Genomic DNA, 16,350 nt, shown 5'->3' with positions numbered 1-16,350 from the left:
TTTTCCTTTTTCATTGTGTCAGTTGCTTTTTCTAGAGCGTCAAAAAATTCCTCCACTTCTACCTTAGTAGAACCTTCTGTGTGACCATAGGCACAAATAAGTCTCATTGTCCAGTTCCCCATTCTCATATTTGCCCACATTACTCTACTTGAGACTGACTGCCATTCAAGAAGATTAGCCTCATATTTTGTGTTGAATACTATGGCTACTCCTTCTTTTCCTTGATTGTCATTGCCTGAATATAACATTTTGTATTTATTGCTTAGAAAGATCTCACCAGTTTTGATCTTTTTTGTTTCAGTCACCCCTATTATGTCGATCTGGTACTTATCTAATTCCTCAGCTAGCTCCATTTCTTTGCCATTCAGGCTTCTTACGTTGATAGTACCGATCTTTAACTCTGGTGATGTTGAGTTGGGGTTTGTTTTCAGATTTGTTTCAGTTGCTGACTTTTCGCTGTTCGCCCTGGTTCCCTGGCGAAAACAACGGGGGCCTTGTTTAACCGGGCGACGCCCCAGCCGGCATGAAATTTTGTCATGTTGTACCATCATTCTATATTTTGGTTTAACCAATAAGAATACAATTTGGTCAGCTAAATCCCAAATTGCCAGCCCATCCTCGTTCGTTCAGTATCAAAGTGGATACCGAACAGGGTGCACCACGAGAAGGTGAGGATTGGACATTAGGTCAGAAGCCCTGGTCGGTTCTCCGCATTCCTTTAAAGACTATGTGGAGATCTCCTCTCAGTTATACAGCTTCCACCATTTCTAATATGATATAGGGGCTTGTACTTCCACTTGTACATGCCCTTTCTCTTATACATAAATTATTTCTCACTAACCTCAGGTTTATAGTTTTACTGATGACAGCTCACTCCATTCCTCCTTTCAGTTGACAAAATTTGTAGTGTAATAACCTAAGCTATAAGATGTTTCCATAAACAATGCCATAAACAGTGATCATCTTGCTGTATTCGCTGTGATGGAATAACACATCATGCTGCCATGGAAAGATTTGGAAAAACCTGTGTTGTCACAACATGGTCTGAAATAGTGGGCTGCTCAGCTAATTGTTAAGTTATGGTTTGCCTTCTGCTATTTTTTGCTACTGAGTAGCCTGTTTTTTCTCTCTCTCTCTACTCTTTTACTGCATGTAACAGTAAATTATGTTCTTTAGATTTCACTAGCAGTGTAGGTATGCCTTATTCTGTTATTTCACCTACCCTCCTCTTTCACTAGCTTCATAGCACACTTATTCCTTCTACTCATTGGAAAAACCATATAGTGCCCCAACACTCCAAGCTTCAAGATCCTTTAGAACGTGTGTCATAGATACCAGTTTTATACTTTATATGTTTATGCTCAATAAATTCTGTGTTATATACTTAATTTACTGTTCTTATTCTAGAAACATCATGCTATGAAGTAAAAATATCCGCAAATAATATTTTTAGTTTTCTTTTTTCATATCCTTTTAAGTTTAAATTTTTCCTGCCAGCAAATAATGAATACCAGGACCTATTATTTTACAAAAAAAAAAAAAAAAAAAAAGTGCACTCATATCAAGGTCATGTAAAGAGACAAAATGGCTTCCTTATCTTTACAGATCAGTGTTCATTTCAGAACCGCATGTATTATCTAAGTTGTATTTGCTATGTGACCTTTGAACTTTAACTTTCTATCCACTGTAATTCCAAGATATCTACCTTAATCAGTTTCTCCAAGCATAAGTTCACCAATATGCTTTATGGAAAAGATAAACATAATTATTTACCCTTTTCCAAAACTAATCTAAGGAATATAAGTCAAAGTCACTCTTATTAATTGCTGTGCCACAATTTTTTAACCAATTTTCTTTATTGCTCTGTATTTTCACTGCTATTCTAGTTTTCAGTTAAAAGTAGATGATATTTGACTTGCTATTCTGATTCTGAATTTGATATGCATTTTTACAATGACTATACTATGTAATTCATTGATTGAATTGATTAGAAGGTCAAATCCCAGATATTTGATGCAGAACTTTCATCATAGCAGTTTATACAGTGGGAAATAAAACTGCTTTAATTATAAAGGAATTTCCTTAACTCAGTATTCGAAGACAGATTTTTGCAAGCATATTTTGGGGAACAAAAAAAAGTTGAAAGGAAATTGGAAAAGAACAAGCTGGAAGGGGGGTTTTCCAAGACCAGAGTTTTACATTACAACAAATAGCTGAGAATCACAGGAGTATAAGAAGGATCTCTGTTTACATTTTTTTGATCCTGTAAAAGCATATGATAAGATGTAATAAGAAAACAGCTTAAAACACTAAATCTGTGTGTTGTAAATGGAATCTTATGAAGAACTATACATAGCCTGTACTTAAATTGAAAATTGGAAGTTAGAATAGAAGCTGGTGCACAGGAAAATAGTTTCACATCAATCACATGTAATTAGGGTTATAACCTATCTCCTCTGTTATTTATGACCTGTATGTGGAATTAATGACTGTGGTATTACACCTGACAATCAAATATATGTTATTAAACTTATTTCTCTACTCTACATAGATAAAAGTATCCTATTTAATAAATCTGTTACAAACTTCAGATATCTCTAGTCAAATTAAATAATTGTTATAACCAGTTTGGTATGAAAATCATCAATAAAAAGAATAAAGGTATGAACATAGACAGGTCAACAGATGACATGAACTGTGTTTTCAATAATGAACCTATAAAATAGGTTACACACAGTAGCTGTTTAGGTACAATTTAGTGAAGATGGTAAATTAAGTATGGAAATGGATAATAAAATAATTAAAGCAGGTATAAACAGAAGCCAGCTGAATACCTTTACATAGTACAAGAGAGAGAGAGAGAGAGAGCGAAAAGCAACCAAAACAAGAAGTTATGGCATACAAAACAGTGTTTAAACTAATTTGAATATAGATTTGGAGAGCTGGATTAGAGTGGAGACCAGAGATATGACTGCTTTGAGAACAGTTAGGGGAGTGAGTGAGGGAATGGTATCAATAGTAAATTGATATTAAAGAAGAAGATATCAACAACTTGACATTGATAATATTCAAGAATGTTTAAATAAACTTGATCTGAAATGGAACAAAAATGACTGGAAAAAGATCTTGCAGATTGATGCAGTTAGGATTATTTTGAGATTGAAATGGTTAAGAGCCAATCAATTCGTACTTTCAAATAATAAACCAGTTTGGAATAAAGTGGTTGATAGGAAACTACTTATGAAATATTGCATGCATTGGACTAACATAATATCTAATACATCCCTTAAGGTTATACACTAGAACAGGGATCAGCAACCTTTTCAGACTTGCGGGCCACGTTCAACTTTTATTTTTAATAATTGGGCCGCAAGCGTTTAATTAAGAGAAAATAGTGAGTGAAAAAACACTTAAGTTATCAATTTTTATTATATCAATTTTAAAAAACACAGAAATATTTAAAGTACCAGATATGAAACAAGCATGAAAATGAAACTCAATGAAAAATTATTATCACATAAAAACAAAGTAATATAGTTTATGTATCACAATATGTTTCTCCTTGCTTAATGTGACTTTAGTAATTGTTTTCCCTTAGCCAAATTATCTATATCCACTTTATAACCTGAGGTGCAAATTCGAATTGAAGCATGCAAAGTTCATCATTCAGGTCAAGAAGAAAATTTATTTTTTCTAAAACTCATGGCAGAAAATGCTTATTCACAAATGTATGTGCTTCCAAATGCGATTATGATCTTCTTTGCGAAACTGATTAATACTTCAAATTTTTTTGGTAAGCATCGATAAAATTTTTGGATATTTTCTAACAAAAATGCGTTCTTTAATGTTTCATTGTGCTTTAATTTGAAAACCTCCATCTTAGTACGTTTCATACTATTTCCATTTCATACGTCATAAATGTTGACATTAAAAGTGTTCAAAAACAATCTCATTTCGATGCTATTTTTATGAAAATCAACAAATCTTATTAAAAATTCCATTTATAAATCTTCATTAATACCAACAAAAGTTTACTTTTGTTTGCATTTCTAAGTTGCACAGGTGATATCACGAAGTATAGGTATAAAATTATTTTTAATTTATTATTCATATTATAAAATGTATTATTCAAATAATTCAACATATGGGTCATACTCACATGCCATGTATGGTCAACCTTTTATGGGCTGCTAAAAATGCACGTTTGGGCCGCATGTGGGCCGCTGGTTGCCGGCCCCTGCACTAGAAAATTATGATAGTATTTCAGATTTCACTTAGTTAGACACTATTACATTTATATTAATTGTTAGGGAACTTTAGGACTTTCACTAAATCCAGATACAACAACAATTGGTGTTATCAGAGAAGGTGTAGTTCATACAGATAAAACCATTATTCAAATTTACAGATCCTAAACAGTGCCTATATTTAAGAGACTTTTCTGTTAAAGATATGATGCAAGAAAAAGTGTTGTCAACACTGTTCACTGTCTAATCATTGACAGATTGTTTGATAGTTGCTTCTAAAAACCATGCGATTCCCAAGAAGATCATATATATTCAATTTTTACAACATAGAAAGCACCAGCAGAGGTTTTTCTATATCCAGTAAACTGAATATATTGCATGTGGCCTTCCATGGCTCTTATGTGTTGCAAGCTAAATAAAATTCTTTAGATTATTTATGCATCTACTCATTATGTTTTGTTTTGATTTAAAATGGACTGTGTTAATGAAATGTGCTATGTTAATTTTTGTTTCTAAACCAGTGCTTATCTAAGAATTTCTAAACTGTAATCATGGATTTCTTATGTTTTTTTGTTGTACTTTGTTATATTATGCTGATTTTTTTGTCTTCTGTTGTCATTTTAGCAATTACCACTCTAGCTAATTAGCACATACTGTAGTCAGTATATGCTAATTAGCTAGGAACCCCAGATCTTAAAATTCTACTACAAATAAAACAAACTAATTCAAAATGGATACAAAATGCATTGGGTAACTAAAACATTAGCCCCTTTATTTATAAATCACTTTTGTATACTATTTTGGTATTCTAGGGGAATGGACAGCAAAGGTAACACCTCTGGGCTGCATAATGTCTTGTTTTCCTATTAGCCCAAGGTATGCCAAGATGTTGGCACTTTCTCACCAGCATGATCTCCTCCCACTTGTAATTGCAATTGTATCAGCTTTGACAATACAGGAAATTTTTCTGGACAGCCACTTCAATACTGATCAAGAAAATGATGTAAGTGGATATTAATTACTCCTAATGTTATATGATGCTTAATATAAATGGTAATGAGAGAGCAGATACACCAGTTTTTTCTTTTTTTGTAGGTTGTATGCATGAAGAAAAAAAAGTTATTTATTCTCCTGTTTCTTTATAACTGTACAAGTCATCCAAGAATAGAGTTTGCAGAGTCACTAAGGTCATACTAATGCCTAATTACTGCAAGGAGACATGATAAACATTATGCATGGAACATGTACACTCAGTTATGTCTTTCACCAAAACAAGTAGGTTTTGGTGATGGACACAACTGAATACAAAAATGACTCCCATATTTTTCCAGCACTCGCAGAATATTTAAGAAAATGTCTTGTTTGGCAGATGCAGTCAGCAGCATTGACTGATTTCTGATATGGCTCTCAACTTGCTATAGCGCACCCGCGCGCGCGCGCACACACACACACACACACACTCACTCATGCATAGATTGCATCATCACATCATGCCATACGTTGATGCCACCCTCACCTCCACTAATATAGCTTTGTTTGTATGTGCAGTAAATGCACTACTGTGAAGAGCAAACCAGGCAGTTGTATAACTACCATTCTAAGCACTATCTCCAGTTTTGCACTTATGTGATTTACCATCACTTTCTCTTAATTTTTGAGGTTGCTTAAGTGTTAAAGCTAGATAACTGGGGGTAAGCCTCCACATTACCTTTTAAGAAGTATAGAGAACTGACCAAAACATTTGACCTAGTGTCCAGTCCTCACCTTCTTGTTGTGTACCATTACATGGATACTGAATGAAGGAGGATTGGGTGGTAGTTTTTAGATTTACTTGACGAAATTGTATTCTTATTGGCTTAAACCAAAAATGGTACATGATGAAATTTCACCAGTTGGTGTATCACTCATATAAACAAGATACTTGCTGTTTTTGTCATAGCACATCAGTGTGAACAATGAAAAGTCAGGCACTAGAACAAACTCAAATTCAACTTCATGATAAACATATATCTTCATGATAGCATATTAGCACCATCACTGTAAGTCATACCAACAGAAAAGAAGTGGAAATGGCAGAATAATTGGTACTACCAAACCAAGAAGATAGAACAAGATGAACTTCTAAATAAATAGCCAGCCTGGTTAGCCGAGTGGTTAGCATATCCTCTCTCCAGCCAAAAGGCTTCGGGTTCGAATCCTGCCGTAGGCATGGGTATTTGTGATTGTCTGTGAAAATCTAGTGGTGGATAGCGTTGGTGTAGATGATGATGATGGTAGTTGCAGTTGGTGGAGACAGAGAGTTGTAGGGTAGGTGCCCTCCCTCGATGAGTCTTTGGACTCCCTGGAGGTGTCAAGTAATAATAATAACAATTACAGGATGCTATATTCAGGAAAGAATGATCAGAGAAAAGTAGTAGTATAGTATTCAACGCTGAACATCCGGATAATCTTATGAAAGATAGAACAATTTCAAATACAGTGATGTGGACAAATATCAAAATTGGGAAAGTTTTTTTTTACTTGGTTATATTATACATTAAAGATTCCAAGAAATTATATTCTTGGTTTAATCCTTTATCCAAGTGTAAATAAACAAAGTTTGCACATGAAGCATCTTCATGACTGGGCTACTTGTATATAGAGGCTAATGACTTCATATTAATTGCCTTAGTATCTCAAAATGAAAAGCACACATCCTTTTGGGCGTGTATAATGCTATGCATTATGTGAAGGGCCACTATCTAGACCAGTTTCAACCTTTATTGCAGTCTCATGAGTGGGAGCCAAACCCAGAAAGGATACTAAAGTTAACAGTTAATGCTTCTGGCAACATGGGCCTGATCTTTGGATTTTTATCCCTTTATTGGTTTCTGAAAGAAAAAAAAATGCAAATTAGGTTTACTTGGTGAGCATTTGGCTTGCCCATTGTGGGCTGATTATCAGTGTATATTATGCTTACCTGAACACCTCTTCAAAATACAAATGCAAGTTGGTGTCTTGAAGATGTGTTTGTTGTATTCCTCTGTGTGGCAGATTGATTGGTTAGAGCAGATGGCTGCATTCGCAATATTTGGGATATTGGCTTCTCGGTGAAGCTGTGCATTCTTCATGCACCATGGGGTATTGAATGCCATTCAGATGCACTATTTTTTTGTATGATTTTTTATTTTATTTTTATTTTTATTTTTATTTATTTTTTATGTTCTAGTCAGTGACTTGAAGCTCGAGTTTCATGCTTTCAGTTTGTGTCCCCAACTTGGTTCCATACATTAGAATAGGTCTCATCATCGTTTTGTATACAAAACAGTGATTTCTGTTCCTAGCCAATGCATTGGTTCAGTAATGAATAAATTTGTCCTATTGCTTTGTTTGCTTTTGACCAGGCATAATCTGCATGGGATGCAAAGCAGAGTCCTTTATCTAGGAGGCCATATCCCTAAGGATTTGGTGACTGGTTTCCAGGGGATGGAAGTATCAAACATGATAATCTTGCCTTCAGAGTGTGCCCATTTCTCGTGAAGAGGACAGCGACACAGAGTTATAACATCTTATCTGCATTGATATTGATGTGTCGTCTCCTTATGGGGAATATGAGAACAAATTTCAAGAATACTAAACTAGCTATATACAAGACAGTGGTCAAGCTACATTTTAAGATCTGAGAGCTGGGTTAGAAATGAAACATTTGATCAAAGACTAGGAATCACAGATATGAGAATTCTGAATGACAGCACTGTGTTAAAAATGAAGATATTTAGAATTCAAGATATTTAACATTCAAGAATATGTGAGCAGAGCTAATCTAATGAGTAGTATGGATGTTTAAACAGAATGAGAAAGGAAATCTTAGCAGAACAGCTATTTCAAGTCAGAATGGCAGGAAAATTCTGGAGGAAAACCATGAACCAAGTGAAGTGATGCAGTTAGTACTTTAGAACACAGAGTTATAACATCTGACAGTACTGAAGTCCCAACAAATAATATGCTAATTTGGATGAAAATTGTCAGTAGGAAGTTAGTAATTATGTAAAGTTTTCATTTAATACTAGTATCCTGTATACCACTTGAAGGTGCATATCAGATATTTAAAATAATGACAACAGAGTTAACAAAACTGATATGGTAGGGAGTCAACTTAATAAATTTATATGGAATCAGAAAGATTCCATACAAATGGAATCTTTCTGATTCCATTTAAAGCCTGCATACCCATTGAGGGTACATATCTGGGAAATTTTTGATAAAAACAGTGATAATTCTATTATCTGATAAAGCGATTCTGTTATTTTTGTTGCACAAAAGACATGCTACCTGATTTTGATCACATTTTGAAATTGCAGTTTTGTGATAACTTGAAAGTGTAGAAACATGTAGGCTTGACAGATTCTTCTGAAATATGGAGTAGATACACAGTCTCTGTTAGAGATTTGGTTTATTTGGGAAGAGTAGTTTAATGGTCTTCTTTGGACGACTATTAAGGATGAACTAATGGAGTAGTAATTGGAGGTTTTTTACTGCATTTGGTTCTCGTTTTGCTGAAGTTCTATGAAAAGTGATGAAGGAATGAAAGCATCCTGTACAGATTTATTTTTATATTTTTATTTATTTATTTTTTGTAGATCTTATACCTAAAATTTATATTTATAGACTCGAGCAATTTCCATAATAAAAGATATTTTACACTGAGTTTTTATGTACATTAATGCTTACGTTATTTACTTTTATCTGTGCTTTGGTTTATTAAATGTTTCCTTAGCATTATGATTCATTCTGAGGAAAGTTGTAGGTTAGAGCAATGGAAAATCAGTATAAAATAAACAAAAATAGAATGCAGAATCAAGTTTATCTTTCTAATGAATATTATGGATTCAGTAAATATTGCTATCAATTACCAATCTTGAATTTCATATTTTTTTAAACCATAGGATAAATTATCAGACAGTCAGCAGAAGTGGAGCCAGATAAAGAAAATGTGGGGAGGACAGGTAATAACATATGTTTTGCTTTTTTAATAACAACAAAGTATATGAAATATAAATACAGGTAACCCTCGTATAATGCAGTATTTATACAACACAGTTTCAATATAATACGGTCTACAAATTGTAGTAACCCTTGTTCAACGCGGTTTCGATATAACACGGTCTGCAAATTGTAGTAACTCTTTATCTTTTCATATTTTTCAGTGCGTGACTTAAAAATCAAATTTTATCTTCTTTAAACTTGCGTCTGCCCTTATTGTGCATGTAGTTATAAGTAGCGAATTTATATTAGGGGAATCCTTCAGCACACATGTACGTCAATTGTTTACAGTAAACGAAGACAACTATAATTTTCTTTGTTTTCTACCAGGAAAGCGCATTAAAAATCATAAGTGTGTTAATCTCAAGCTGAGTATTTTATTTTCTGATGAGTTGCATACGATATGGAATGCTTTTTTTTTGTGTAAAAAATTTATTTTTATAGTAAAGGCCACTTAGAGGGCTTTTGCAATATGGTTGAAAATGAAATTAGTAAATTAATCGATGAGGAAATAGATTTAAATGAGTAGGAACTGGTAGAATTAATAGATGATGTCGAAAGGAGAAAAGTTCTGCAGAAGATTCTGATTGTGATGAATCCATTAAAGAATTCAGTTTAAAGGAATTAGCAGAAGGATTGAACTTAGCAAGAAAGTTCGGAAGTTATTTTACAGATAATAAATCCCTCAATGGGGCACTCCGGAAAATTCATGAAACAATTGGATATTTGTTTAGCTCCATATTATGAAGTTTATAAAAAATTGTATCATAGTGGTAGCAAGGTCTTATTACTGACTTCTTGATAACTAAACCAGCCGAAGTAGGCAATGAGAATTATGTAAATAACGTTCAAGCGATTTCAAGTGATGACAACACCGGCCAATCGTAAATAAAGAACACCTATGAAATGTTAATTTTGATGATGATAATTAAAGTATGCACTTTATTTTATTTTGCCTAAAACATTTGTGCATTATGTGCAATGAATTTACGTACAATTTTTACTTTTATAAGTTTATACTATCTATTTGTTTCATAGTTTATATGTTATGTTTTCTTAACTTACATGAATTACCTGAATTAAATAAAAATATATTTTTGTTGGGTATCTTATTGTTGTTTATATAATAATAAAAAAAAAACGTTTTGGAACCTAACCCTACTTTTTCTATGTGATCTGAGTCTCACATAACGCGATTTCTATAACTTGACATTTCTATGGAATGTAACATTCGTGTTATACAAGGATTACCTGTTTCATACTTTTTTTAATTGAAATGTATAAGATCCTTTAGCATACACCTTTGCTTGCCTTAATAGCTTGCTATTTACAAGATTTGATGCTGATACACAGTATTTGAGAAAATTGGGGATTTCTTATAGTCTGTTCATATTTATAATCTGTGATGTGGCAACAGGATGCATGGTAAAGAAAAATAGATGACTATAGATTAGGCTGTGAACAGAACAGCATGTGGTTAGTTATAAACAGCATAAAAAGATGACTTACATGAATTAAACAACGAAGAAAGAGATACAGCACAAATCAACATAATACAAGAGAAACAATGGATAGAACATTATAAGAATTTATAGTATGACCCAAATTTAATAACAGAAAATAATAATCAAGAAATCAGTACTGATATGGAACCAGTAAAACGGGAAGAACTAAAATAAGTAATAAAGTTATCAAAAAATAGAAAATTGACTGGATTAGATGGCATAAATGCAGAGCTTCGGAAATATGGCAGAGAATATTTATATCACAGATTCTTAAAATTACTAAATAACTGTTTGAGGAAATGTGAGGTTCCATCAAACTGATTAAAAGCTGAGGTTATATTTAAGAAAGAAGACAGAGATGATTGTGGTAATTACACAGGAATAAGTTTATTAAATGCAGGTCACAAAATTTACAGTAAAATCCTGAATAAAAGACTTAGAAATATTGCAAGCAATCTACTCTCAGAAGAACAAAATGGTTTTAGACATGGAAGATCATGTATGGACAATATGTATGTGTTAAAACAAATTATTGAAAAAAAAGACAAGAATTTAATTTAGAGACTCATGTGGCATTGGGGTGCTTAAGGGTCAAAGCTGTATAACTGAGAGGAGACCTCCACATAGCCTTTAAAGGAATGCAGAGAACCGACCAGGGCTTCTGACCTAATGTCCAATCCTCACCTTCTCGTGGTGCACCCTGTTCGGTATCCACTTTGATACTGAACGAACGAGGATGGGCTGGCAATTTGGGATTTAGCCGACCAAATTGTATTCTTATTGGTTAAACCAAAATAAAAAATGATGGTACAACATGACAGAATTTCATGCCGGCTGGGGCGTCGCCCAGTTAAACAAGACCCCCCCGTTGTTTTTGCCAGGGAAGCAGGGCGAACAGCGAAAAGTCAGTTACTGGAACAAATCTGAAAACACACCCCAACTCAACATCACCAGAGTAAAAGATCGGTACTATCAACGTAAGAAGCCTGAATGGCAAAGAAATGGAGCTAGCTGAGGAATTAGATAAGTACCATATCAACATAATAGGGGTGACTGAAACAAAAAAGACTAAAACTGGTGAGATCTTTCTGAGCAATAAATACAAAATGTTATATTCAGGCAATGACAATCAAGGAAAAGAAGGAGTAGCCATAGTATTCAACACAAAATACGAGGCTAATCTTCTTGAATGGCAGTCAGTCTCAAGTAGAGTAATGTAGGCAAATATGAGAATGGGGAACTTGACAATGAGACTTATTTATGCCTATGGTCCCACAGAAGGTTCTACTAAGGTAGAAGTGGAGGAATTTTTTGAGGCTTTAGAAAAAGCAACTGACACAATGAAAAAGGAAAAATTGGTCCTTGTTGGGAATCTATATAGCAGAGTAGGAAATGATTGTGAGACATACAAAAATATTTTGGGAAAATTTGGAGAAAAGATCAAAGCTAATAATAATGGCAAATATCTGTTGGATTTCTGCTCAGGACATGGACTGGTTATTACTAACACCATGTTCCAACATAAAAATGTGCACAAATTCACATGAAGAGAAGAGGCCAGGAATAAGAAAAGTCTCATTGACTATGTTATTGTTGATAGTGATGTTTTCTTCCTGGTGCAGGACACCAGAGTGTACAGAGGATTTGAAATTAGAAGTGATCACTATTTAGTCTTGAGCAGGATAAAATTGAATTTCATATTGAAAAGAATAACATGTAAGAAAGTTTTAAAGCGAATAAAAGTTGAGCAGCTCTCAGATGTGAACTGTAGACTAAAATACAGAAAGATTATTGAAAAGAAAATGAAAGAGTTTGAGAACAGGAATCAAACCTTGGAAATTCAGTGGCAAACTCTGAAGAAAACATTGATTGATTCTGCCAGAGAGGCATGTGGTGAGGTTGTGTGCAAGGATAAAAAAATCAGAACTCCCTGGTGGACACAGGAAGTTAAAGAGACAGTGAAGGAAAAGAAGAAAGCATATCAAAAGTTCCTGGCAAATAAGTCAGCTTTTACTCTTACAGAATACAGAAACAAATGTAAGAAAGCTAAACAGTGTGTAAAACTAGTTAAACAAAAGTCATAGGAGGACTTTGGCAAGAATATAGAAAATAAATATCAAGAAGGTGGCAAAATATTCTGGAGGTTGTTGAAGAAGCTTAGGAATGGAGGAAAGAGTGCTGTAAAAGGAGTTAGAGATGATAAAGGTGACATGAAAACAGGAGGAAAAGATATCCTTGAAGTATGGAGTAATTACTTTGAAAAACTGCTAAATGAAACAAGCAGTGATGACAGCACAGTGATAAAAAAACACTGACCAGGCATGCAGTCAGGAATACATATCCATACTGGAAGTAGAAAAAGCCATCAAAGGCTTGAAATGTTTAAAGGCAGCAGGAGTAGATGATATTTGACCAGAAATGCTGAAGTATGGTGGTATAAAAGTCCTACAGTGGCTGCACTGCATAGTTCAGAAAGCCTGGACAGAGGGACGAATTCCCGATGATTGGAGTAGAGCTCTCATAGTACCCATATATAAAAAGGGAAATAAAACTGAATGTAAGAATTATAGAGGTATTTCCCTACTGAGTGTTCCTGGCAAGATCTATGCAAGTATACTTGAGAAACGGTTGAGAAGAATTGTGGAAGAAAAGCTTGGTGAAGAACAAGCTGGATTCTGGCCAAATAGAGGCTGTCAGGATCAGATCTTCACTTTACGACAAATAGTCGAGAAAGCACGGGAATACAACAAAGATCTGTATTTAAGTTTTGTCGATTTGGAAAAGGCATATGACAAGGTGCCAAGAGAGAAGCTATTCAATATGCTGCAGTTATATGGTGTCAATGGGGCATTATATCAAGCAATACTTAGTCTTTATTTGAGTTGTAAGTCAGCAGTTAGAATTGAAGGAAGTACAGGAAGATGGTTTAATGTTAAACCTGACTTGAGACAAGGATGTACATTATCCCCTCTGTTATTCATTATCTATATGGATCACATTATGAAGGAAATGGTATTAAAAATAATATCAAAATTGGAGATGTTAATGTCAGCTGTTTGCTTTATGTGGATGATGTTATACTTCTAAATAAATCCGCTACAAGTCTGCAAGATTCTCTGACTAAATTGAATAGCTGTTGTAATAGATATGGTATGAAGGTCAGCAATAAAAAGACAAAGACAATGAAAATAGGCAGAATCATTGAAAATGTGAACTGTGTTGTGAATGGAGAACCTGTGGAACAAGTAAAACATTTCAGCTACTTAGGCACGATTTTTACTGAAGATGGTAAATTAAATATAGAAATAGACAACAGAATCAGCAAAGCTGGTATGGTGGGAAGTCAATTGAATTAATTCATATGGAATAAGAAAGAAATTAGTTGGAACACTAAATTAGCTGTATACAAGACAGTGTTCAAACCAGTTTTAACTTATGGTTCTGAGAGCTGGGTCAGAAGTAAACCACATGACCAAAGACTAGAGACCGCAGATATGAGAGTCCTGAGAAAGATGAGAGGTGTGAACAGATGGCATCAATGGCAATATCATATTAAAAATGAGGATATTAGGAAAGAACTTGACATTGTCAGCATCCAGGAATGCATTAGCAGAGCTAATCTCAGGTGGTATGGTCACTTAAATAGAATGGGAGAGGAAAGATTAGCAAAACAAGTGTTCTCTGCCAGGTTGGCAGGAAAACGACCCAGAGGAAGACCAAGATATATGTGGATTGATACAGTACAAAGTGCCTTAGACGATAGAAATATAAGATCTGATATTGTTGGAGTCTTGACAAGTAACAGAGTGATTTGGAGGAAAATTGTAGATAGGAAGTTAGTAATAATGTAATTTTTTTCATGTAATACTGTCATATCCTGTACACCCCTTGAGGGTACAGGCAGGAATTTGATGATGATGATGACGACTCATGTGGCCTATATAGATTACGAGAAAGCTTTTGATAAAGTACACAGTGAAACTCTATGGAATATAATGAAACAACAAGGATATCCATTACATTTGGTGCGAGCTATACAAAGTTTATATAAAGATACAAAAATAAAGTTACAGTTAGGTAATAAATTAACAGAAGAAATTGAAATTAATCAGGGTGTCACACAGAGATGTGGCTTATCTCCAACTCTGCTCAATATGCATATTGATCAGATTATCAAAATATGGAAAACATCAATAAAACAAGCTATCCAGTTAACCAGAAGAACTGTTATCAATGCAGTGCTGTATGCCGATGATCAGATTATATTATAAGACAATGAAGATGACCTTCAAAAACCAGTTTATGAATTAAAGAAAATAATCCAACAATACAATTTAAAAATTTCACAAAAGAAAACAAAAGTCATGACATTTAAAGGTCAAGATCATGTTAGATCAAAAATAGTTGTAGAAAATAAAATAATAGAAGAGAGGACATGGTTTAATTATTTAGGCTGCATAATAACATATCTAAAAGATAATGATACAGATGAAAAAATTAAGAAATTTCAAAATATCTGTGAAACAATTAAAAGGACACAACAAAAAATCAAGACTAGAAACTCAACTAAAATTTTACAAAATAATGACTGCTCCCACTCTATTATATGACTTTTCACTCTCACTGTATTGTATTGGGGGACCTCTTTGAATATACATATATAGTTGTTGAATTCAATATATGGCATTCTTGTGATGTCAAAGTACTTGATGTTTTTCTTCGGTGGTATGAAATGTTAATCCTGTTTGTGTGCCCACTGTATTTTCTGAAGCTTTGACATGTTCTTTCATACAGATCTCTCCAGATTATCTCATCTGTCCAACATAGCAGATAATGCATACACAGAAAATTTTGTATATTCTGGTCTCTTGGGTTTGGATATTGGATGATTATAGCAATTTGAAGACTTTTTGTATAGGAGTGAAGGCAATTTTTAAGTTGTACTGCCTAAGTACAGTGATAACCCGAAGTTACACTGTAGGTGGGACCAACGAAAAGCGCGTAACTCGAATTTGCGTAACTCGAGGTATAATTTTGCATGTAATTTATATATACAAACATAGAATTGGGACCAAAGGTTTACAAAAACATCTATATATTTTTTTTTTAAGAAATATACAGTAATCATAATTGTAGTTTTTCGTACATAAAAAAAAGAAAGTTATTTCGATGTCGATGGTTTCATAAAATCTAATAGATTCGTCTGATGATGTAATGTCTTTTTCTTGTCACGCAAAATTTCTTCATAGCAAGCCAGTGACTTTTTTATTCCTTTCCTTGTGGCTACAATTCGTTTCTCGTTAGAATCTATGTCGTCCAAAATCTGTAAACCTTTCTTAATTAAGCTGAGACCTTCTGTTTATTTTGCAATTGTCATGTGCTTTTCTGGTAAAACTGGATCTGAGGTTTCGTCTCTTCAGTAGCGCTTTGCTTATGTATCTCTATGTGCTCATCGATTGTAAGCTCTTTGTTATGTGAGTCTAACAGCTCGCTGACATCTTCACTGTCGACTTCTAAATCTAATTTCCTGGCAAGGTTGTCAACTTCTATTGCCTCAGCAACTTGATCAGATTCTG

The 16,350-nt window shown here is 33.9% G+C and overlaps 1 protein-coding gene across 2 annotated transcripts in view; it reads left to right on the top strand.

The window, feature by feature from the left end:
* kz (putative ATP-dependent RNA helicase kurz) overlaps window positions 1–16,350 on the top strand; it is a 304,771-nt gene that overhangs the window by 188,467 nt on the left and 99,954 nt on the right. For both annotated transcript variants that reach the window (XM_090413301.1, XM_090413300.1), the window contains exons 17-18: window positions 5,060–5,250; window positions 9,173–9,232. In XM_090413301.1, the coding sequence (XP_090269427.1) occupies window positions 5,060–5,250; window positions 9,173–9,232 (251 nt within the window). The remainder of the gene's footprint in view (window positions 1–5,059; window positions 5,251–9,172; window positions 9,233–16,350) is intronic.

Source organism: Typopeltis vanoorti, chromosome 24 (genome assembly GCF_054136105.1).
Source record: "Typopeltis vanoorti isolate ZY-2024b chromosome 24, IOZ_Tvanoo_1.0, whole genome shotgun sequence".
NCBI lineage: Eukaryota > Metazoa > Arthropoda > Arachnida > Uropygi > Thelyphonidae > Typopeltis > Typopeltis vanoorti.
The sequence above is the reverse complement of the archived record's forward strand: the minus strand, read 5'-3'. Positions and strand labels throughout refer to the sequence as shown.